The following is a 25,598-nucleotide window of genomic DNA, read 5'->3' on the forward strand; positions in this document are numbered from 1 at the left end:
ACGCTGTCTGCGAGGCTTCTGCGGTGGTCACAATTTTTGGGAGGTGCGCGCAGAGCGTCTGCGAAGGTGGGGGGGCTACGCAGACACTGTCTGCGACGCCATCTGCGAGGACTGGGTTTTCAGCATAAATTGGCCTTTACTCCTAGGATATCAGCTCCTATACCGTGAGTAGAGAAAAACGAAATGGCGGAGTGTGTTGCTGAACCAACTGAAGGCGAAATAATAAAAACTCTACTCGAAAACAAAACCCTCAAAATTGTCAAGTATTTAAAAGAAACCGAAATGGCTAAAATAATAAGCCCCCCCCCCCCCCCCCCCCCAGCCCCCAAATACAACAATTACAAATGCATGTTTGAATTTGCATTGAATTTAAATAAAGTCTGGAATGGTCTGCTGTTACTGTAGCGCTTGAGACATCTCTCTCTCGTCACTGCCTTTTCCATGGGAAATTCCTGACTTTATGGATTGTAAAACACATCAAAAAAATCTAAAGCAAATGGATGAGTCCCATAAAAAATGCCAATTCTTTTCCAGAGAAAGCATGCATATATATATATATATATATATATATATATATATATATATATATATATTTGTGTGTGTGTGTGTGTTTTCAGTCCCTTGTTGACGAGGTTTCACATTTTTAAACTGTACCACTTGCATTTTATATCAACAAAATCCAAAGCAGATTTGCTCTGAACTGTTGAAAGACAGCAGAACGGAGTTGTTGAAGGTCGGCAGAGCAGTTAGAAAATGGCTAAAGGCTGTGAATAGGATGTGTAAATATCTACTTTAATTATAATGTTCCTGAATGGAGCAGTGTGTGTGTGAGAGAGAAAGAAAAGGATAATATGGAGTAGGAATTACAGTCAGGGCAGGAGGGTGGAGGGGAAACGATATCAACATGGGGGTGTATGGTTGTGGTAGTAAGGCTAGAGGTGGGATTGGTAGTTTTTTTTTTTTTTTTTTTTCCTTTAAGGGAGGGTGGGGGAGTGTGTCGCTGGACATAATAAAACTGAAGTATGAAAAGTAAACTGATGACCACATTTTTTAGAACGACGACGGAGGGTGATGGCAGCATGCAGCCGGTTAAAGGGGGCTGAAGGAGAGTGACGGGGGGGAGGTCGGCCCCCTGCCGAGTCTAAACCATGCTCAACAAGAAAGGCAGAGGGTCAGATGGTGTAATAGACTGCCAGCTGCTCCCTTCCTCCCTTCATCACTGTCACTTTCTGTCCCACTGAGAACCTCGGAGCAGTTGGACAAAGACATGGCCATCCTCTCCACCCTGTCTGACACTTTCATTTTTAATCCTCACTGCTGAACCGGATCAGGGCTCCTCTCCCACTCATGACTCGTTGAGGGTTTTTTTTTGTACATCTGTTTTCTGTTTTGGCGACCTGGTGGTTATTCACTGTGACACATATGTGCTCATTAACGTTAGTTGAAGCTGTGGATGATTAATGGCCCCTGTTTTGTGTCTCCAGTATGGCTGTTGATTATTGTTATAAAATCCAAATGTGTTCCAACTGAATCAAGTTTCATTATGCTTGAGCGAACGTGCACTAGTTGTTGTCAATGTTTTTAGATGAGGTCTGTGTGACTTATTTTATTATAAGGGTCAGTTGGAGAAGTTTTGACACTCAATAAATCCAAACCATAGGCAACTTTTATCAGAGATGTCGACAAGCGCCGGCGACCGGCAGTTTTCTGCGCCTACACAGACGGTCTGCACCGGCTGCTCGATCCCAGAAAAACTTGCCTTTCAATGTTCAAACGATTTATATCATCTCCGCTGCCCATCATGTGCTGCAAATCCAATTATTCCGCCTTGAAACGGTCTTCGATTCGGGTCTAACATGACCGGAAGCGATGCCATATTTGTTGATCGATTCGCACACTCTGATTGGCTGAGCTGGGCCATGTGACCACGCCGTTGCATATGTAGTTATGTTCCAGAGCCAGGCAGCGTACTACAGAGGGTAACTGAGGAAGCCAAGCGCGCGCACACATCTGGAGGGAAATTTCATACATACCGTATTTTGCAAGTATTTTACAGGGAAATGGTTAGTAATTTTATTAGCCCCCCCAAGCATTAGCTTCGCCACCGGAAATTCCAGATCTGCCTACTCCTACTTTTTAAATTATAAGCCGGCTACTTTGTATTTTCTGGAGAACCCCGTTTTTATATATTCTTGTACTCTCAGGCAGTATTTTCCATTAAAACGTGTGTGTGTGGGGGGTAGTCTGGGAAGACACATCACTGTGGCTGAATTCTGTCCTAGCCAGTTTTGTTTTTTTCCCCCTCAAGCATTACACTTTGACACCCTTAATTTTAAGAAACCATAAATACAGGGTATCTGCACATTTCTGATAACCAAAAATAATACTTTTTAAGGCCATTTTAAGACCTGTGAGAATAATAAGACCACTACCGCGGGGAAAAAATATTTTTAAAAATCAGACTCTAGGCTATTATGGTCAAAGCATATTTATATTTTAATCAGTGCATCTCCAGTTTACGAACAGAATCTTGTCTTTCCCACAAGTAAACGATTTTGCATATTCAGAATCAGGGAACATTGCCCTGAAGACGGTGCCCACATCTTCGTTCGAATTGTAGGAATGGTGTCGGGTCAATCGTTTGCAGAACCCACAGTATTTCAGCGTTAAGTGTAGCGGTCAAGGCGAAAGCACCGAAGGCACTTGTGCTGGGAGAAGTAGGCACCGTAGGGAAAGTGGGCTTTGTGCTAACGTTTGCAACCGGTGCTGCAAACATCTGCATGGGAACTGTTGTTACCTGACTGGCGGCAAAGCGTTTATGCTTTTCCCCTTTCATGTGAGCGTCAAGGGCAGTAGAGCCCATTGTTCCCAACTTTGTCTTTCTTGCAGAGTTTACACCGAGCTTCATTTTCGGACGTTGCTTTTGACAACCAACCGCTATCAGGGTTAGATCTTAAGGTTTTTCTGCACTAGCCAGCCGGGCTAGTGGCTTGCAAATTGCACTAGCCCGCAGAGTGTTGCACTAGCCCGCTATTTTAAGCCCAATTCCTGTGACAATTGAAAGAATTTTAAATACTAAACAATGAACAAGTTGAAACAACAGAAGCTCCCAATTCAGTGTAACAAAACCAGTACTTTATTCAATCCATTATGGTTCTCATATGTGACTTTGTGTTTCAAACCATAATTGTCACTTTGAAGTATGGACCCTTTTCAGTCACGTGACCTTCGTAAACGCGACCACCATTTTGGACATGTAGTGGACTTCGGCTCAAATCGGTTTGAATGCGAGGAAGGCGACAAACATAAAAGAAAAAGGAGCGAGATGCAGAAAACTGTATTTACTAGTTTACTGTAATTATGATCTGGCAGCTATTTACACCGGATCCAGTGTAAATAGTTGCCGGAGCCAACGTCCGAGGTTCTGGAGCGCGTGCGCCGGCTCCGGCTGGAGCCGCGAGAGAGCGCGCCGGCTCCGGCTGGAGCCGCGAGCGAGCGCGCTCCGGAACCTCGGACGTTGGCTCCGGCAACTATTTACACTGGATCCGGTGTAAATAGCTGCCAGATCATAATTACAGTAAACTAGAATGGAATGTTAACAGCAATGTAATGCCTTTTCTGGCTAATTTTATTCGTCTTGCCTCCAACAAAGTGGTCACTACACAAGCGTTGGTATGCCGCTATCCATCTTCTCCGTCGGTCAGCATCTACCGGGATCCGATAAAATGATAACCCTTGCCTTGTTTGTTGATGGTTACTACATCCAGGTGCACAACAATATAGTGGCATGATGGAAGTCTTGCTGAAAATAAACACTTTCTTTGCTGCCGTTCCTCAATGCTGGCTGTGGTAAATTATTGGTAGTACACGTCCAAAATGGCGGCCGCGTTTGTCGTGACGTGACGTGAAAAGGGTCCATAAAAGAGGTAGTCATTGCTTACAGTTAAGTAGACTAGTACATGTAGTAATCTCGCAAAATGGACTAGAACTGAAATCATTCAGTTGCCTTAGACTGGAAAAAAACATAGCAAATTCTTATTTAGGCAAATTAGGCACTCATCATGGTACACAGTTACAACCTGTGTCAATGAACTGTGACAGTAATGTTCAGCAACAATGCATTACACCATGTACAATAAATAGAATGAGCTAAAAGATTTTGTATCAGATTTTGCGTGATTCAAGATGGCCACACCCATGTCAAGTTATTGCACTAGCCAACACGGGCTAGTAGCAGAGATTTTGCACTAGCCCGTGGCTATCTGCACTAGCCACGGGCTAGCGGGCTAGTGTTAAGATCTAATCCTGGCTATATTTCTGGTCCTCAAGCCTCTTGTCCCTAAACTTACACTTCTCCATCCTACATGTCTGCCACGCTAAAGAAACCACTTCTTCGTCTTTTCCCACAACACTATAAGGAAAACACTGCCCCCTAAGTGTTGTGTGACGCCTGTACTTTTCGGTACAGAGCGGTCTTTTTGCCATCTTCTTGTTACACATTGACGTGCGCTGTTTGAACAACGTTAGCACGGGAAAAAAAATGTACAAACATATATTTTTGTGCCCCGATGAAATTTAATGCCACCCATATAAAAATTAATGCCACACTTCGAAATATTAGCAAAATATAAGGCTATTTAAGGCCTTAAACGCCATATACTGTATATCAGACTTTTTCAGACTTTTTAAGGATCCGCGGACACCCTGTAAATATCTTTTCACCCAAACCATGCAGAAATGTTTTTACTGTGTATATGAGTGATTCCACGCTTATGGGTACTGAAATGGGGACATGAACTTATTCACCTAAAACCATTTCTTTTTTTTACCATCAGGTCACAAAACATGTAATCTTTAATGAATGATATGTTAAAAGATAACTTTAATTTTCTGAGATGTAATAAAAACATATTTATATGTCAAAGTCAGAACGTAACAGAAGTGTTGTGGACATATATATTCTCAATTTTAACAGTGTAGAATTACTTTTTGAAACATAGGAAGGTGATGTTTTAGCAAATATAATTAATAAACATGTGTAGTAGAATAAACATACACATTCTTTCAATAAGATTAACATGGTATAGAGCTAGATTGTAATTAGTTTGTAACAGACGCGAGATGGACAATCGTAACAGAAGTAATGTAACAGACATCATTTTGGAACTCATAGGCTTGACTTTGGCATATAAATATGTTTTTATTACATCTCAGAAAATTAAAGTTATCTTTTAACATATCATTCATTAAAGATTACATGTTTTGTGACCTGATGGTAAAAAAAGAAATGGTTTTAGGTGAATAAGTTCATGTCCCCATTTCAGTACCCATAAGCGTGGAATCACTCATATACTTTTTTTTTTTAATACACTTGTTACAATGGATAAGCAGCAAGTTTTTAAAACAGTGATGATAAACCCTCAGTCTGCTTAAAAATGACCTAAAACTTTTTGGTGATTTCTTCACATAGTGAATGTCACCGTTTGGTCAAGTTGTTGGATAGTTATGTAATACTGGAGAGGAAAAACAGACCGCACTGATTCACTTTTTTCAGATACCGGTTGTCAGACGCTACGTTCACACTGCAAGGCTTAATGTTCAATTCCGATTTTTTTGTGAAATCCGATTTTTTTGTGAGGTCGTTCACATTAACAAATATATGCGACTTGTATGTGATCCTCAGTATGAACGAAAAGCGACCGAAAAGTGTTCCGCATGCGCATTGCAGGATACGACGACGTCACACGCAGTGAGCATGGCCAGTGTTTACGGAAGTAACCTAAAGTTTCCTGTGTATGACAGTAGCCAGCATGGAGTACCTGGCGATGATGCAGTTGTTGTTGCGACGGAGCCAGAACATGCACAATAGCCTGATGTTAAGGAGGAGGTTGAGAAGGAAGAGGGCAAGGGTTTTGGCTCAGGCGTTCTGCGGGGTAGTGACTGCAACCTCCGTTCAAAGGAACGTGTGGGTGCGGAGTCGCATTGATGTCATGCGCCATGTTGTTGTAACTTTTTTTGAGAGACCCGCCGCCTACTTCAGCGCAGAATAGTGACGTTTGTGGCTTGTTGATAACGTGTAAGTCGGATGAATGCGACCTGGCGGTTCAGACTGAAGTCGCATATGAAAAGATCGGATAGGAATCGGAATTAGGACCACATATCTAAACGGCCTGGGTCGGATTTGAAAAAATCGGATCTGTGTCGTTCATATTGTCAATAAAAGATCAGATACAGGTCACATATGGGCGAAAAAATCGGATTTGAGTCACTTCAGCCTGCAGTGTGAACGTAGTGTCAGTTTTGTTTGACGTAATTTATTTTGGTTGCGATTCCAGCTTTCTCGTTTGCGCTCCCTGACTTTTTGCTTGCAGTTTTGGCACAAACTTCCCGTGTGGGTGGGCTGTCCAGGGCTAACTTGTGTTTGACTGACAGCTACGCTCAGCCATTCCCTACTCAGATTCTGGCGGACTGTTTGACGAGTGACCGATCCATTGACGGTAAACAAGGATCGAGTGGACTTCAGTGGCGACTATGATATTGAATTAATTCAACAAAGTGTAAGTGCGGGACAAATGTGTTGTATGTGTTGCAGTAGTGCACATTATGCAGGTGTTTCGTGGCAAGTCAAATGTTAGCCTTCGCTCCACTACCCAATATAATAGCTGTCTTGCTAACGTTAAACACGCCTGCATAATGTGTACTACTGCAACACATACAGCACATTTGTCCCGCACTTACACTTTGTTGAATTAATTCAATATCATAGTCGCCACTGAAGTCCACTCGATCCTTGTTTACCGTCAATGGATCGGTCACTCGTCAAACAGTCCGCCAGAATCCGAGTAGGGAATGGCTGAGCGGAGCTGTCAGTCAAACACAAGTTAGCCAATGGGAATGCATTCCTGGACAGCCCACCCACACGTGAAGTTTGTGCCAAAACTGCAAGCAAAAAGTCAGGGAGCGCAAACGAGAAAGCTGGAATCGCAACCAAAATAAATTGTGTCAAACAAAACTGAGAAAGACGCGGAACAAAAAAAAAAAAGTTTCTGAAGAGGAATAGACTGATATTTTGCACGATTACACGAATAATTTGTTTGCCAGTCTAAAAAAATTGACTTGATTTGTCGTTTTTGTTTGATATTTCAAAAGAATTGTATGAACATTTTGGCACAAAATTGATTCCATATTCTTGCAGTCTAAATATCTTTGGAGAAATGTGAAGGTGCAAGTGTGTCCGCTTTTAAACACTTGAATGGTAGGCGTGCTGCCTTCGATTCTGAACAAATCCGTTTCGTTCTGCCTCTGAGGCTTAAGAGGCGTTAAGCATCTGGGATATTGTGCACCTTCACTTTCTCAATGCGCGCCATCGGTGTCGTTCAGATTTTGACGGGGATTTCTGCAACACCAGGATGCATCATATTGGAGACACACCCACAGAGAGACACGTGTGCACACAGGCAAGCTGTGTGTCTCATAAACTAGAATACTGGGTGATAAGCAGGGAGGTGTGGTTGTGACAGATTAAGAAATCTATGATTTGAAAGTTCGTAAATCTTTTAGGCGCCTCCATTAAAGCGCACGCGTCACAGGCAAATATGTTTTATCTCTGTGCAAATTCTTTTGTAGGTAAACAGACGCAGTTCTGCTGAATGAACTTTTAATACAAATGTGTATTTGATTTGCATTTCCACATGCGCAGCACTAGCTCACCCACAACCCACAGAACCATTCGGAAATGGCACGGGTGGGGGGACTGTATATGCACACACTCACGGTTTTGAACAACATGGCTGGACACTGACAAACAGATGCCTCCTTGACACACTCAAGCCTACTTACTTAATGACTGTAGGCTATTTAACAAGCATTTCCTTTACACACAAAGTCGCACCCCCCACATACACGCACCCATGATCTTAAAAGGACCAACTGTCTATAATTATTGAGGACATGGTTCCACAGAAGGGAAGCCACACTGCTCTGTCGACCCCTGGTGTTTTTCTCTCCAACCAATCCAAGCACACAGATTTGAAGGCAGGGTGGTTGCTCTTGCTAGCGGTTCATATTGATCATGTTCAGTAACTTAAAGATCATAGGCAACGGTTTTAATTTTATGCACATTTGAAACTTTATATGTTTAAAAAACCGTCTGTAATTTTCTTCTGGTCCCAAGAAGTATTGTTAATAAGTAATAATTAAAATAAGTTAGCACAGATCGCGGCGAATTTCTGTCGGCTATTTTCGTGACCACTCGGCGCGTGACGTCATTTAAGCCAAACAAACCGCTTGAGTTGAGTTGAGTTTATATTACGTTGCCGTTCAGCTTGAGTGCAGACGTGCGTTCAGGAATTTCCAAAGAAAAACCATGCCTTGTTGTTGTGCAGTGAACTGTAACAACGGGACCGGTTCAGGAAGAAGTTTTTACCTTTTTCCGAGAGAGGAGAAGAAGCAGAGCAAGAGGATTAGCGTTTTCTGAAGAAGGAGAAGAGGCGGAGTGAGTGGGTTGGGTTTTTCCGGAAGAGGAGACGAGGCGGAGAGAGTGGATTGTGCGCGTGAAACAAAATCAAGCAGTCAAAGAAGAAACGGAGCAGCAATGCTCAAGCAAAAAGAAGATTGGAGGGGGCGTCGTGGCTCAGGTGGTTAAGGCGCCATACCATGAATGCGGGCGACCCGGGTTCGATTCCGGCCCGAGGTCATTTCCCGATCCCTTCCCGTCTCTCTCTCTCCCGCTCATTTCCTGTCTCTGCACTGTCCTATCCAATAAAGGTGCAAAAAGCCCAAAAAAATATCTTTAAAAAAAAAAAAAAAAAAAAAGAAGATTGGAGGTCAACATTTTTGCCTGCAATTGACAAGTCAAGAATCCTGAGGGATCCTGTATAATCATTGTGGAAATGAGACAAAGGGATATTTCCTCGCTCAGAGTCGGCTATAAATAGTATAATGCCGTGGATGGCATTGCTAATGTGGCCTACCAGCGCACTGTCCAGTAATCGTTCCCTATATCCACTAGGGAGGGCGGTTTAATTATTCTTCAGAAGGGCTCTTATTTAGTATTACGACGAAAGTAGGAATTTATCATAACTACCAGGATAAATCGTTTGGGCGCGAGTCTTGTTGAGGTCCGGCGTCACCGCAATCGGAGTCGGCCGAGTCGCTGTCGGATTCCGAGGCCGCACGGTCAAACCAGTGAGCCACATTCACCGATTGCTTCGCAACGGCCATAGGTTCATACATGTATGGTTTCACCTCTCGATATTCAATTTGGAGAGTTCCTACTTCAAAATCGCTATCGCTTTCAGACGTTTTACACAACCTCTCACGACCAAAGTCCGTATACATGTGCTCGGTTCGCAGGTAAACACAGAACTGCTCCCAGTCTGTTTGGCTTAAATGACGTCATGATGACGGTCCCCTGGCGGTGAAAGTGCGCACAAGTGAGATGTAAACAAACCTTCAGAAATTGGGCAAAACGGTATATTTTAACTGTTTTATTCAATTTTAGGGTGCAAATTAGACACTAGGAAGATTGAGTTCGCTTTTTGGGTCGTTCTTCTAGACAGTAAAGTTGATATTCTACGTTTCACCTCCGACCGTTGCCTATGACCTTTTAAACATCAAGCTGGAGAAAATTTGTTCTGTACTCATGACCGCACTCTGATCGAGTCCGTCAGAGGTGGTAGTGTGCAGTCGAGATGCTTTAGATCAAGCAGAAGAGATGAGCTGTATGTGTATTACTTTATGATTCATAGTTTTCTGTTCTCGTAAATTGATCTACAGATCACTTGAAGAGGACATAAGTCACGGAGTAATGAAACTAAGCAGATGGAAATAATTATCTCCTGGATATGAAGAACAACTTCGATTCCGTAATCCATGTGAAGGAAGTAGTCCAGCCTTAAGACATGACTTTCACTTTTGTTCTTATGAATAAATCATGGACTTGAGTTTGAAAGTGGAGATCATGTAAACAGACCGACATCAGAAATGTAAACAGCATGCAGTGTTTTACATCTTTTATCCATTCCAGGTTTTGGAAACTGCAGTAATTTCATATTAATGTAGTCTAGCTGCATGTGTGTACGTACACACACACACACACACACACACACACAGTTCTAACAAGATTTCTTACATTGGTTATATTTTCAATTTGCGCCCTCTAGTGGCTGTACAGATATTACATTCACCCACCAAGCAATAACCATCCATCCTGCCATCCGTGGTCCGTCCGTCCATCCATTATCTCTAGCCGCTTTATCCTGTTCTACAGGGTCGCAGGCAAGCTGGAGCCTATCCCAGCTGACTACGGGCGAAAGGCGGGGTACACCCTGGACAAGTCGCCAGGTCATCACAGGGCTGACACATAGACACAGACAACCATTCACACTCACATTCACACCTACGCTCAATTTAGAGTCACCAGTTAACCTAACCTGCATGTCTTTGGACTGTGGGGGAAACCGGAGCACCCGGAGGAAACCCACGGGGAGAACATGCAAACTCCACACAGAAAGGCGCTCGTCGGCCACGGGGTTCGAACCCGGACCTTCTTGCTGTGAGGTGACAGTGCTAACCACTACACCACCGTGCCACCATCTATTGTCTACATTGCTTGTTCTACTCGGTTGAGGTTTAGCTGAAGCCAGTTACGGCTGATATTGAGCAAGAGGCGGGTGACTAACAGAGAGGCACAAACAGCCATTCACACCTATGAGTATTTAAGAATAGCCAGTTAACCTAACTGCATGTCTTTGGACTGTGGGAGAAAACCCACAGGGAGAACATACAAATGCCACACTGAAAGGCCCCAGTCAACCAGCAGGTTTGAGCCCAGAACCTGCTCGCTCTGAGGCGACAGCGCTAATCCCTGCAGCACCATGCCACCCAGCCATAACCATAGTGCGTATATTCAACTAACTGTTGAAACACAAAACAGGGTGAGCTAAGAAACCTTACCGAAATATTTTTGTTTCAAAACATTTAGTACCGTAATAACCCAGGGATTTAAAAGCTTCCACAAAATAAGAAGTATTGAAAACAACCCTTTCATAACCGTAATCAGTTAAAGTTCCTCAAACCCATATGAAAAGCGAGTTAAAGGCCAAACCCCCTGCCATTACTGTAGCGCTGCTACAGGATCTTGTATACAGTCTGACAATAACGCCTTACAAGAAGTGACCTTTATTCATGGGCTCCAGCTGCACCAGCGTGCACACTTTCATGATTTCCTACACCAACCCCAACACCTCGGACCCAGCTCATTATTTATTTGGCATGAGTCCGACTCCACTTCCTGGACTTCTGGTTGTTCATCGAGGGGTACCTGGGTGTGTTGGGAGCAAGGAAACATTTCAGCTGTGCAGGGCAGTCCTGAATCTTTCTTAGCAGACGCACCAAAGACAGTAGCCTAACTATAAACCTTTTTTATAAACTACACAGGTACGAGACTTGGTGTGTTCAGGCTCCAGTTCGGTAAATGCCTTTTGCTTGACTTGCTGTTTCTAAGCAGCCACTATTTGTCCTGCTTTATTTCTACAAAAGCATATTTTGGTGTTTTTAGTTAGCAAACTCTGAGCTGCTGGATTGGGAATCGTATTTTCCATTTGTCTATTTTTAAGGATTGGGAAAATGTCATTCATAAGGCCATTATTAAAAAATGTTCCGTTTCCGGTCCACCGGCCGGGTGAGTGCCGTTTGTGCGGTTGAAATTTTTTTTTTAAACGCCGTTTTTTCGACATTTTTTTTCCGGTTCGTAAATCTAAACTCGAACTTGACATTTCCGCATTCCCAGGGCTTTCCACTAAGGCTCATAATAGCCAGCCATGACAAATAAGTAGCCAGCCGGGGGGGGAGTAAACACAAAATAAACTCCTGTGCACGCAGTTCCCAGGATTAAATGTATTTTCCACAGACCATTTATTTATTCACTTTACTCAAATACAAAGTAAAATGGCAGTAAATCATCTTTCTTTTCTTGCGTATTGCATCATGAGGCGTTCCTGGCTTGTAAATCTCTTATTTTCGGTGCATGACACATTCACGCAGCTGAGCATGCTATGAATTAACGACAACGGTCTGCAGTGGGGCTACACAATTACACACTCAGCGAACATTTCTCCATTTGTGTATGAAAATACACTCCAACCACTCAGCTTGGTTTCATTTACAACCAACGGTGTCTTTTGATGCCAGCACGTAATTGAACGAGAGAAGACTGGTTTACCGGAGACAAAATAAGCGTTATCTCTGCTTCTGTTCCCTCCGATGTCGCCTCCGACACACTACTGCCTCCGCTGAGTGCGCGCGCACACACACACCGTATGTCGGGGCCGCGGATGAGTTACTCTCCCTGATCAACGAAGTCGGCAGGGAATTTGTGGTTATCGGTACAAACAGCGCGAATCACAACTTAAATGAGTGCGGTTCAGTTTGACATTGTCAGTCCGTTAGATAAACATTTAATTTTATTAAAATCGAAAATTAATATTTAGAGCCTGTGAGCTACAAAAATAATAGTCATTAAAGTAGCCGGCTGGACTTAATTGTGTAGTCGGCTGTATGGCCGGCGCTTGTGGGAAACCCTGCATTCTGCGCAGAATATAGAACTGAATCAGCTCTGCGCATGCACCGTGCAGCACAAAAAAATGGCAGCCACCATGAAGGAAGGAGATCCGGAGTTTTCAAACATTTGCTTAAGTGTGAAATCGCACAATGGTATTCTAGCGAACAACAAAATAGTAAAGATTCAGAAAAACAAATCATTCAGTGATCATTTTAATAGTGTAATTTCATCCGAACTAGGCCTAACGCTCGATTTAGAACTACAAAAAGTCCGTGTGTCGGACATTTTAAGTACCTTTGTAAAAGTTTTGCAAATGTTGCAGTCAGCATTTAAAATGCTAACTTAGTTTTTGTACAAGTTTCAGTTGATTAAACTGTCATTTTATTAAATGTGTCTGCTTTTGTAATAAAAAAGTACTGAAAGAAAAAGCAAACACAGCATTGCGATTTCTTATCCATCCATATATATTAAAAAAAATCCCTCCCTCCCGAAAATTTTTTTGCTCACCTGGTGGACAGGAAACAGATTTTTTTTTAAGGATGGCCTAAGAGGAACACAATGCAGTGATGAATTAACATGCATCTGCAGATGGATTTGTATGAAAGGCGACTAATTGTCTTGCCCATCGAGTGGGCCTACTAAAGGCTTCTGCACATGCGCACTCCTCCACTTTTGTACACTTTTTTTCATATATTCTAATGCTGGAGGCATGTTCTGATAATAAGAGCGCCTCGTTAAAATATGCGTCCTACAGTTTTAATCTGGAAGCATTTTCAAGCAAGACCATTTACACTGTCTGTAAATTTGTGCCGGAGGCATTTCCTGATACGGTAATAAAGTTAAAAAATAAAAGAAAAATAATCACCATATTGTTTTAGAGAGATCTATAAATGCATTGCTACGGTATATCTGTGAAGAATCTCAGTCATCCAGGTACATAGTAATCTGTGGTTGGTAGAAGAGAGCAACTGGACTTGCTTGAAAAGTCTTGAAGACGTTTCGCCTCTCGTCCGAAAGGCTTCCTCAGTTCTGTCTGACTAATGGGGAGTATCGGGTATTTATCCTCTCATGGATCATCATAGAATCCGAATCAGAATGCTGATGGCTGCATTGTAGGTGGCTGACAGATGTCATAGACACCATCAGAATGCCATCAGCATTCTGATTCGGATTCTATGATGATCCATGAGAGGATAAATACCCGATACTCCCCATTAGTCAGACAGAACTGAGGAAGCCTTTCGGACGAGAGGCGAAACGTTTTCTTTCAAGCAAGCCCAGTTGCTCTCTTCTACCAACCACAGATTGCTACGGTAGGACAGTTTGATGAGGTGTTGTCTGTGCTGCCAGATCAGGCATCATATCACATATTTAACATATTATAGTGTTAAATTATGGGAAATTTTAATTAATATAAATGTGCACTGCAAAGTGAACACCCTAATATAATTGAATTAACATTTTGTCTGTAGATGGACAAGGCTTTAATTTAATAAGAAGAAACAGATACTGTTTTGCGTAGTACATTTGTAAACTAACTGGTTTTAAATATGTGCAATCTGGCAACCTCCCCATGTTTCCAGTCCTACGGGATTCTCAGCCAGGGTTGGGCTGATGATAAAACACGAAGTGTAGTGATTCACGCCAGTGCAAAATCAAATGCAGGCTGGTGTGTATCGCTTTGCTCTTTTATCTAAACTCTGCCAAGTCTGCTCCTTTTTACTCTGAACTTCTGCTTTACGTTTATTCGACATGGACACCATGTTCAGGTGCTCTGGGTTCCCACTCCTACCAGGTGAGATTTCCAATATGGTTTCTAATATTTTCAGTATGAGATCTAATGGTTTTAATAGAACTAAGCTATTCTAGTGGAGGGAAAATAGGCTACTGTTCCTGAAGATCATCCAAGCGTTCTTCTATACGGTCTCGGAGATAAAGATACCAAACTGTACTTTTGATAGTGGTTGGTAGCATCAAAGGTATACCTTTTTAGTATGTATCTTTTACTTGAATATAGTGCATCTCTAACAATGTACGTAATGGCAACTGATGTCAAGTCCATTTATTTGTATCGCGCTTTTAACAACAGACGTTGTCGCAAAGCAGCTTTACAGAAAAATAAAAGACTTATGAGCTAATTTTATCCCTAACAAATTTGTTTATCTCTGATGAGCAAGCCTGTGGTGACGGCGGTAAGGGGAAAAACTCTCTCAGATGATATGAGGATGAAACCTTGAGAGAAACCAGACTCATAAAGGGAACTCGCCCTCATCTGGGTGATAAGATAGCGTGATTATAAATAACTCGCTTCTATAACTGTCTTAGATAATCAACTGTGTAACCAGGAAATTCAGTGTAGTTTTAGCATGAAGTCTATTTTGGTGAAGTTATAAATTGTTCATCGATGGAGACTTGAGTGCAAAACTGTTCATGACACCCGCAGTCTTAAAGTTATCATGGTAGCCGTAGTCCTCAGCCATCAGAGCAAAACTAAGCGTCCAGAGCCGTGTTCGAAGTGCGACCTTTTTTGACTGTCCATATGGGGCCGTCCTCCATAGGAGCCAATGTGATGAGGCTCCAGCCAGAAGTAGGGCATCAGGATGGATCAAGTAGAATGGATACCGTCCCACTCTAACAGGCCAGCCTTGCCCTCAAAACGACTCCAATTATCGGTAAAGCCCGCATTGTTTTCAGAGCACCACCTGGACAACCATCAGTTCAACTTTATTCTAAAAAAAAAAAAAACCTCATCTCATTCTCATCTCATTATCTGTAGCCGCTTTATCCTGTTCTACAGGGTCGCAGGCAAGCTGGAGCCTATCCCAGCTGACTATGGGCGAAAGGCGGGGTACACCCTGGACAAGTCGCCAGGTCATCACAGGGCTGACACATAGACACAGACAACCATTCACACTCACACCTACGGTCAATTTAGAGTCACCAGTTAACCCAGACCTGGGCATTTTCTGGCCCGCGGGCCGCATCCGGCCCTTTGGTTCATTCTGACCGGCCCGCGTAAGGTTAATTAGAAATTACAAAATAAACGTATTTTCTAATTTTACCTCATGCATGGACTGAATGTGCATTGCTTTTATTTTGAAGTTGTGTTCAACAAAAACGCAACGCGCGTGACATGAACATGACATGAAATCCCACGAAACCTAATCCCGCGATAACTACTTCCGTAATTTGTCCAGACCAACCACAAACTTGTACGTCATCCTTCAAACGGTCCAGCCAATCACGTAGTGTGACGTCACCAGCAGGCGCCGGAGCCCGAGCTGATCTGTAGATCTGATTCCTACACCGAATGGACTGATGATCATCTGTCAGCTGTGCTTCGCATCTCCACCTCAGACATTCAACCTGACTCTGATGCACTCGTTAAAGACCAACAGAGACTAGATTTCTCTCACTGAACAAATAAAAAACACCAAATGAGGTGATTAGACTACAAATGCGGGCATCATTATTATAATATGATGTATCTTGTTTGATATTTGGAGTAGAAAGACAATATTGTGATGTCTTTGTGTTTTGGGGTGAATGTGACTGAAAAAAAAATGGTACAAACGTTCACATTTTGTTAACCATTGTTTTGGGAAATTTGATTGAATAAATGACATTTTTTTGTAAGGCAACCTCGTTTCTTCCATACTCTTACCAGTCTTAGCAGCTTGTAAAAACAATGTTATTTACTGCTTTATATAAAGAAATACAATTAATATGCAGAATTTAGTTCAGCCTTTTGGTCCGGCCCTCCACAAAATTCTGTTTCTCATGTGGCCCTATGGAAAAAATAATTGCCCAGCCCTGAGTTAACCTAACCTGCATGTCTTTGGACTGTGGGGGAAACCGGAGCACCCAGAGGAAACCCACGCGGACACGGGGAGAACATGCAAACTCCGCACAGAAAGGCCTTCGCCGGCCACGGGGCTCGAACCCGGACCTTCTTGCTGTGAGGCGACAGCGCTAACCACTACACCACCGTGCCGCCTGTAATTTATATGACTAAATGATATATGGCTATGACCGCTCAATAAACAAGATGGTTTTGTCCAGTTTCCTCCTCAGCTCGTTTAAGGCAATAACTTTTTCACAAGGGAATTCTGACCCGTCTGATTTATGTCTCTGACTCTGAGCCTCTTTCACTCCTATAAACAATATTTATATAGCATAGAGCGAAGCATCAATAGCTTACACTGTTATTTAATATATGCTTTGGGGCATGATTTTCTAAGGACTATTATTTTCAGCATTACTGGGATTAGTGTAGACAGACTGCGTTTCTGTCGGCTCATGTTTTTTTTTTTTAACTGATAAGTTTGCAGCCCAAATACCTAAGATTAGCACGTCAGCTCTTTGTCACGTTACACTAGCTTGTCATTGGAGTTGTAATACTAAGGGTGTGCTGTTTAGATAGGGGGAAAAAATCTCTCATTGGAAATGAGCTGTGGTTAGGTGCATTAACACTTGCTGTTTGAATGTATGATTTGAAGGAAGGTTTACAGATCATCGGGAATAGTATTTGTCTGAGGGTTGGGTTTTTTTTTTTGTGTCAGTCATTGTTGCTATTTTTTTACAATCTGTGTGTATGTGTATTAGTAATAAAAATGGTCACTTCTCATGGTTTTAATTTAAGCTCCCTTCATAGGGAGGGAAAGTAATCTCATCGCCCCCTTCTGGATGCGTTCCAACCTCTATGGCAAAATGAATGGGAATATCTTTTCAAAAAATTACATTTCGGGTTACACTTCAAAGTTAAGACAATGGCTTCCATATGCTGTGCATGTCGGGCAGCTCTATCGATCCTGGTGATCATACTTTATTTTTTTCCACTGATTTGAATTGCTTTGAATGTTTTTTAATAAGCTGATCAGACTACACGGACCCGACGTCGCGTATGTGACGTCACCGCAAGTCTAGCGCCTTTCCAAATCTGTAGCAGGTAGCAGCCGGCAAGTAGCCTACATCAACATGCTGATTTGTATAGCGTGGTTGGCGGAGTATTTCTGTACCAATACGAAATGTATCCCTCGTGGGGATAACCATTACAGATCAGATAGCTAAGCCTACTGCTGATGTAATATGAGCGACTCTGACTAGACAGTTTGGTTGTAGTCCGTTTCTGACAGGTTAGGCGCAATTTCGATCTTTTAAAAGACAGCGAAATTTCACCTGATACTTTCACAGTTAGTACAACCCCGATTCTAAAAAAAAAAAAAAGTTGGGACAAAGTACAAATTGTAAATAAAAATGGAATGCAATAATTTACAAATCTCAAAAACTGATATTGTATTCACAATCGAACATAGACAACATATCAAATGTCGAAAGTGAGACATTTTGAAATTTCATGCCAAATATTGGCTCATTTGAAATTTCATGACAGCAACACATCTCAAAAAAGTTGGGACAGGGGCAATAAGAGGCTGGAAAAGTTAAAAGGTACAAAAAAGGAACAGCTGGAGGACCAAATTGCAACTCATTAGGTCAATCGGCAATAGGTCATTAACATGACTGGGTATAAAAAGAGCATCTTGGAGTGGCAGCGGCTCTCAGAAGTAAAGATGGGAAGAGGATCACCAATCCCCCTAATTCTGCGCCGACAAATAGTGGAGCAATATCAGAAAGGAGTTCGACAGTGTAAAATTGCAAAGAGTTTGAACATATCATCATCTACAGTGCATAATATCATCAAAAGATTCAGAGAATCTGGAAGAATCTCTGTGCGTAAGGGTCAAGGCCGGAAAACCATACTGGGTGCCCGTAATCTTCGGGCCCTTAGACGGCACTGCATCACATACAGGCATGCTTCTGTATTGGAAATCACAAAATGGGCTCAGGAATATTTCCAGAGAACATTATCTGTGAACACAATTCACTGTGCTATCCGCCGTTGCCAGCTAAAACTCTATAGTTCAAAGAAGCAGCCGTATCTAAACATGATCCAGAAGCGCAGACGTCTTCTCTGGGCCAAGGCTCATTTAAAATGGACTGTGGCAAAGTGGAAAACTGTTCTGTGGTCAGACGAATCAAAATTTGAAGTTCTTTATGGAAATCAGGGACGCAGTGTCATTCGGACTAAAGAGGAGAAGGACGACCCAAGTTATCAGTGCTCAGTTCAGAAGCCTGCATCTCTGTTGGTATGGGGTTGCATTAGTGCGTGTGGCAGGGGCAGCTTACACATCTGGAAGGACACCATCAATGCTGAAAGGTATATCCAGGTTCTAGAGCAACATATGCTCCCATCCAGATGACGTCTCTTTCAGGGAAGACCTTGCATTTTCCAACATGACAATGCCAAACCACATACTGCATCAATTACAGCATCATGGCTGCGTAGAAGAAGGGTCCGGGTACTGAACTGGCCAGCCTGCAGTCCAGATCTTTCACCCATAGAAAACATTTGGCGCATCATAAAACGGAAGATACGACAAAGAAGACCTAAGACAGTTGAACAACTAGAATCCTACATTAGACAAGAATGGGTTAACATTCCTATCCCTAAACTTGAGCAACTTGTCTCCTCAGTCCCCAGACGTTTACAGACTGTTGTAAAGAGAAAAGGGGATGTCTCACAGTGGTAAACATGGCCTTGTCCCAACTTTTTTGAGATGTGTTGTTGTCATGAAATTTAAAATCACCTCATTTTTCTCTTTAAATGATACATTTTCTCAGTTTAAACATTTGATATGTCATCTATGTTCTATTCTGAATAAAATATGGAATTTTGAAACTTCCACATCATTGTATTCCATTTTTATTTACAATTTGTACTTTGTCCCAACTTTTTTGGAATCGGGGTTGTAGATAATCCCAACATGTACAACATATTTTTTGGGGGTGTACAAGTTCCACGTCATAACTTCGTGGGATTTTTAAAAAAAACCAGGTCTATGGGATTTTCAGTAGTATGGCTCTTGGCTTAGGAACGCTACCACTAGGATCGCTGTTTCACTTTCCCTCCCTATGGTCAGGCAAAAAGGTAGAGGGGTTTTTTTTCTTCCTTCTCAAAGGTAAAAACATCTGCTCAAAAGTACATCAGCGGTACTTAAGGTCCAATTAAGTGCTTTGATGTTTTTACTCCAGAAAAGATACACAAGACATATATCCATGAACAGGATATTCTCAGAAGTGTTTATATCTTACTTCATTTTTCTGAAGGTGGTGCTTGGGCTTCACTTTCTGATGAACAAATCCGAGACCTAACCCGTTTGTTCTTCTCCGTCTTTCGTTTAGATCTGGACCAGTCTGAGTTGCCAGTAAGATTGTTGCCTCGTGTGCAGACCATCATGGCAGAGCCAGACTACATGGATGGGGACTGTGATGAGCTCATTAAACCCAAGAAACTCATCAACCCAGTGAAGACCTCCAGGAACCACCAAGATCTCCACCGAGAACTCCTTATGAATCAGAAGAGGTGGACTTCCAAGCTTTCTTTTCTTTCTTTCTTTCTTTCTTTCTTTCCTTTCCTTTTCTTTCTTTCTTTCCTTTTCTTTCTTTCTTTCTTTCTTTCTTTCTTTCTTTCTTTCTTTCTTTTCCTTTCCTTTCCTTTCCTTTCCTTTCCTTTCCTTCCTTCCTTCCTTCCTTCCTTCCTTCCTTCCTTCCTTCCTTCCTTCCTTCCTTCCTTCCTTCCTTCCTTCCTTCCTTCCTTCCTTCCTTCCTTCCTTCCTTCCTTCCTTCCTTCCTTCCTTCCTTCCTTCCTTCCTTCCTTCCTTCCTTCCTTCCTTCCTTCCTTCCTTCCTTCCTTCCTTCCTTCCTTCCTTCCTTCCTTCCTTCCTTCCTTCCTTCCTTCCTTCCTTCCTTCCTTCCTTCCTTCCTTCCTTCCTTCCTTCCTTCCTTCCTTCCTTCCTTCCTTCCTTCCTTCCTTCCTTCCTTCCTTCCTTCCTTCCTTCCTTCCTTCCTTCCTTCCTGCCTTCCTTCCTGCCTGCCTGCCTGCCTGCCTGCCTGCCTGCCTGCCTGCCTAGTAGATAAGAGCTCACGTGATGTGTTCTGCAGTACCATAATGATAAGCTACAATAAGTAGATAATCATTATGGTACTGCAGAACACATCACGTGAGCTCTTATCTACTGAGCAGGAAGTCGGGTCATATTTAACTTTCTGTACTGCTCTGTATTATGACCGTCACTTTCACCTTTTAAGAGTTGAGATAAATAGTCTGACAGACAGGGTAGGAAACTAATCATGACCATGTGGTGTGGGCCAACACAAAGCACAAAATGTTGTGGGTTGTCCGTGCCCCCAAATAATGGCATTATTATTTATTTCGGGTTTCCCTGGCCACCGGTGAGCTCTCGCCACACGCTGCTGTCCAGTGTGCATGCCCTCAATTCCAGAGTGGACTCGAGACCGGTGTCCTGCTTAAGCTGGTCGATGTGTTAGAAATTCGTGCCATCCCCCCCCCTCCCCCCAAGGCCTGGCTGTGCTTCGGTTCCCAGAGTAACAGTGGATTTGTTGGGAGGTCCTCATGTCGCATGCAATGGCCAGGCAGTTTCAGCCTACGGGATCTTATTTTTGCCGAGAGCATGGGCAGGTTTCTATATACATCCACATTTCAATAGCACATCCCAAACTTTTTTTTTTTTTTTAATGCCACGGCCATTTGCCAATTATTAATTTTAATTTATTAATTGACACTTTTTTACTTTATCCATTTATATTTGTATAATGTGTTGACATTCACAAGATAACTTGGTTCCTGTTATCAGTTACATTTAAGACTAGAAACAGTTATAAACGAGACCATCAGTGACTGCGCAGCTCATTCCGGCCCCCGTCTTGTCCAGAAGGAACAATCTAAAATGGGCTACCTTGTGCAATAGAGATCTTGCATGTGACGTCACAGCCGATCCAGATTGTGACAGACGCCATCTTGTAGGTCAAACGCCATATTCCGCCTTCTGCTTCTGGTTCTACTTCTGCTTCTACCTTTTCTTCTGGAAAACCCTACTATATACAATTCTACTACAACGGCTGCGGCTACAAGCTCTCCCTACCTGTGCACGGTTTTTATGTTTTTTGTGTGTATTTTTGCGTGTTGTTCGTCTGTACCGGACTTCAATATCCACTACAACCGTATGGACTTACAGGACATTGGTTTCCAGCAGAAAATGACGGTTTGTAGCGATTTCCATCGCATGCACAACATTCCGGACGAGGAAAAAAAAAACACATTCCGGACGAGACCAGATTGCGAGACCAGCGGGGTCTCCGTGGATTGTTATCGGAAGCAAAGCGAAGGAGACAGCGCCGGGAGCCGAAGCAAAAGCGAGGCTGCAGAGCCGGCCTGTTGACTAAGCTCAGAAAACAGCCACTCAAATCTCCACTGCCAAGCCTCTACCTCTCCAACGCCAGATCCATGTAAACAACACGGACGATTTGGAATTACCTTATTCTATTCTATAATCGGCTGGTCAGTGCTATACTCAATACTTAAGTGACTTACCCATCCAGTGAGGATCATTTTCTTGTTTACAAGATGCCACATCTGAGTCGCTGACAAATCCTGAATTTCTGTAAAGAAAACTGTCCAGAGATTTATAAGCACGCAGTGCTTCACCACTGAACAGCGAGGGAAAGTTGATGAGGTAATCATACACGTCCGGGTATTCCGCTGGCAGTTCAAAATCCGGTCGTGAAAACTCCGTCCGGAAAGCCATAACGGTCACAATCTGTAGATCGTTTATTTTAGACATATATTTAGTTATCTGTTCATTAGAAAAATGAGCCGTGTAGTCCGTCGGTTGAAATTGATCCATTCTGTACACGAGTGCAGCAGTATTCAGCGGTGTTTTTGACCGACACGATGGCGGTTGTGTACTTTCCGGTCACGTGACTGCAAGATCTCTATAAGTGTTGCAATCTATATAGAAGCTATATACACCCTAGGAATACTGACCTATTTGCCAGAAAGAATCCAAAACGGCGAAGAATTGACAGAGAAGACATGATTTTTGTTGAACTGCTCATTAAAGCTTAATTAGTCCATAACTTACTTAACTGTAATTAAGCAAATCTGGGTAGAAGTTATATGCACCCTAGTAGAGCCCTGCACTCCCGCGAGAGTCCCGCGGGACCCGCCGCAAAGCAGTGCGGCGCGGGACAAATTTTGAAAGCTCATTGCGGGCACGAGCAGGAGTGCACATATGCAGGCGGGAGCGATGATGAGCTGCAGTCCCGCTAACTAAAAACGTGTTTAAAATAAAATTTATAAATTATTAATTTATGTCTATCATATATAATTTGTGCTGGATATTTTATTTGGCATTAATAAAAACATTTTAAGATGCCTAAATTTGCAGAGAGAGTCAGATTGCCAGATTGAGTGAGGAATGGCATCTTAAATTTGCCATTGATCACCCTAACAGGCAATCCTTTGATCACTCTAATGACTCGCCGTTCACACCCAGCCTCCAGTGACCCACACTAACATGATGCCTCAATGACACCTTAGATGAGCTGGTCATCAGAATTCTGATTCTGATCCAGGAGAGGATAAATATCTCTCGTACGTTTCCGATTCCTTTCCTCTTCCGTGTTTGAGATCTCCGATCATGGCAGAAGAGCAGAGCTCCTCTACTGAAGCTCACAGTGCTTCAAAAGTAAGTGCTGCTTTAAAAAGAGGTACAGTACATTTACCGTTAAAAAGTCAAGAGTCCTGAAATCGGACTAGCCTACTGAAATTATTATTATTAGGTCTACATGCTGCCATTTCAACATTCCGAATTCAGAAACAAGGTAAATAATAACAAACGTGAACGTGAGCTGTAGATATTTATGCTCAAATCCACTCAAAGTAGGGGATCATGCTGTGTCAAGACAAGAACTTTCCTGAGAAATAACGCGAACGTCTGCATCATGTGGGATTTGTGGGCAGGAGCGGGACAAAATATGGCGGGCGGGAGCGGGACTGAAAATCATAATTCTTTGCGGGCGGGAGCGGGACTGCACAATGCGGGAGCGGGACTGAAAAATCCGACCCGCGCAGACCTCTACACTCTAGGTCCCCCTACCTTCATGCTAGAAAGAATCAAAATGGCTGAAGAATTGAGGGAGAAGTGATTTGTGTGGAAACACTTCATTAGGGTTTAATTACTCCGTATCTCATCTTCATTATTAATTGCTATTATGTAAATCCGGGTAGAAGCTATATGCACCCCAGGCAGACCTACCTTCCTGCCAAAAAGAATAAAAATCGGTGAAGAATTGAGAGAGAAGAAGCGATTTTCGTGAAAGATGGACAATGGACAACACGTGATGGCATAACCTGTCGGCCGGATGAATTACTAACTATAATCGGCTATAAACGGTCGTTCTCTCACCAGTCTCTCTTGAAGCATAAGAAATAAGGCAAAAAAGCAGTTTGTCATATTACAGCGAAATCATACAGCGCAAAGGCTTTCTCATGGTGGAAAACTCCGACGTTTACAAATGACGACTGAAACTGGAGACTCCTTCCATAAATGTTAAACAAGTATCGTCTCTCACAAAGCTGCAACCTGTTCTGTATTTTTCTTTGTTAAATAACAGCTTGTTTTTAAACCCATTCTTTACTGATCGTACATTATGTAGCGTGTCCACCATACAAGCTTCTGAATGATCGAACATATTAGAACGAGCGCCTATTGAGCTGCTGTTCGAGTAAATTTAATCAACACCTTCTGACCAATCAGATTTAAGAGTTCAACAGCACTGTGGTATAATGGAGAGAAAGATCCAGGAGCATGCCACAGGCTTGAGCTTTTATGTGGCTCGCGGTTTCCTGTACACACACTCTGTAGAGAGGGGGGGGGGAAACAACCTTAAATTGTTAGAGCTTTCAGTTTCTGATGTAAAACGTTTTCCTGGCAGGGCGTTTTGTAATGTGCTGTCTGTCTCCAAGTAGACAGGAATGAGGGGGAAAAAATGCTAAGAACAAGCCAGTAATGTCTGTCTCCGTCTCACTTTTCTCTAAGCTTGATGGTTATTCGCTCTGAGCTTGATATCGTACGCATCCTTGTGCATGTTTGTTTAGTAGCTTTAAGGAAGTACCACTGAAGGTATACGGCCACGCCAAATTGGTTACCCGGATGCTTGCGTTATAAAACGTCTCTGAATTTGTCCTCCCTTTTTACTCAAGAGTGGTTGAGGATTGTTATAACAGAAGTCATGTCTACTAGAGATCTAAATTATTTAATGTGCGTTTTGGCTGAAAGCGTAGCAGTCTGGACAGGATTAGATCGAGCAGTGATGCGTGACAATTGTAGGGACGAGCAGATATGAACAGTTACATAAGCAGGATTACAGCATCATCCCTCACATCAGTCTGGTTTTCCTGCCCTCCTTCCTCCCATCTCGCACACTCTCCCACGTTCTTGCCCCTTCCGTCTTCGTCATTTAGAAGCGTTTGTGTGCATATTAAAGATTAAGTGGCCGAGCAGGATGTGAAGAGCAGACGGTGATGGAGGCAGTCTACAATGTCACGGATTACATAACAGTGGGTTGGTGTGAGCTGGAGGAGTTTATGTAATAAAGTGTTTTGTCCTCTGCCTTTTAGTGTTTTGGATAGTAGTTCATCGCGAGTCAGAGCGAATCCTGGAGAGTGGAGTGGAGTCTGTCCTGAGAGGGCATTATAGTTTTTCAGTCTGCTCTGGATGAACCGGCAGTCAGTGAAACCCTAGAAGTGCTTTAACCTCTCATACTTCTGTCATAGTGTGATGCTTGCAGCTAGTGATTCTGATGTGGGTTAATTAGGGATTATGGAAGTCAGTGACAGGATTATTCAGAGTGATTTTTATTCCTTTTTGGGTTCAGCTAACAATCAGGTTTTCTCTGACACCAACCCATTCTTCATCACATGATACAGTCATGCTTAATGTTAAAATTAAGCAGAATATATTTATTTATTTATTTATTTATTTATTTATTTTTTGTGGTGGCACGGTGGTGTAGTGGTTAGCGCTGTCACCTCACAGCAAGAAGGTCCGGGTTCGAGCCCAGTATCCGGCGAAGGCCTTTCTGTGCGAAGTTTGCATGTTCTCCCCGTGTCCGC

At 42.7% G+C, this 25,598-nt stretch overlaps 1 protein-coding gene across 4 annotated transcripts in view; it reads left to right on the forward strand.

Moving 5' to 3' along the window:
• LOC132887900 (protein FAM107B-like) overlaps positions 1-25,598 on the forward strand; it is a 338,230-nt gene that overhangs the window by 299,234 nt on the left and 13,398 nt on the right. For 3 of the 4 annotated variants that reach the window (XM_060923673.1, XM_060923678.1, XM_060923679.1), the window contains one exon: positions 19,805-19,985. In XM_060923673.1, coding sequence (XP_060779656.1) covers positions 19,805-19,985 — 181 coding nt within the window. Of the gene's footprint in view, positions 1-14,208; positions 14,358-19,804; positions 19,986-25,598 lie in introns of those variants that run through there. The other variant, XM_060923677.1, reaches the window with a different exon arrangement.

This window comes from Neoarius graeffei, chromosome 6 (genome assembly GCF_027579695.1).
Source record: "Neoarius graeffei isolate fNeoGra1 chromosome 6, fNeoGra1.pri, whole genome shotgun sequence".
Classification (NCBI taxonomy): domain Eukaryota; kingdom Metazoa; phylum Chordata; class Actinopteri; order Siluriformes; family Ariidae; genus Neoarius; species Neoarius graeffei.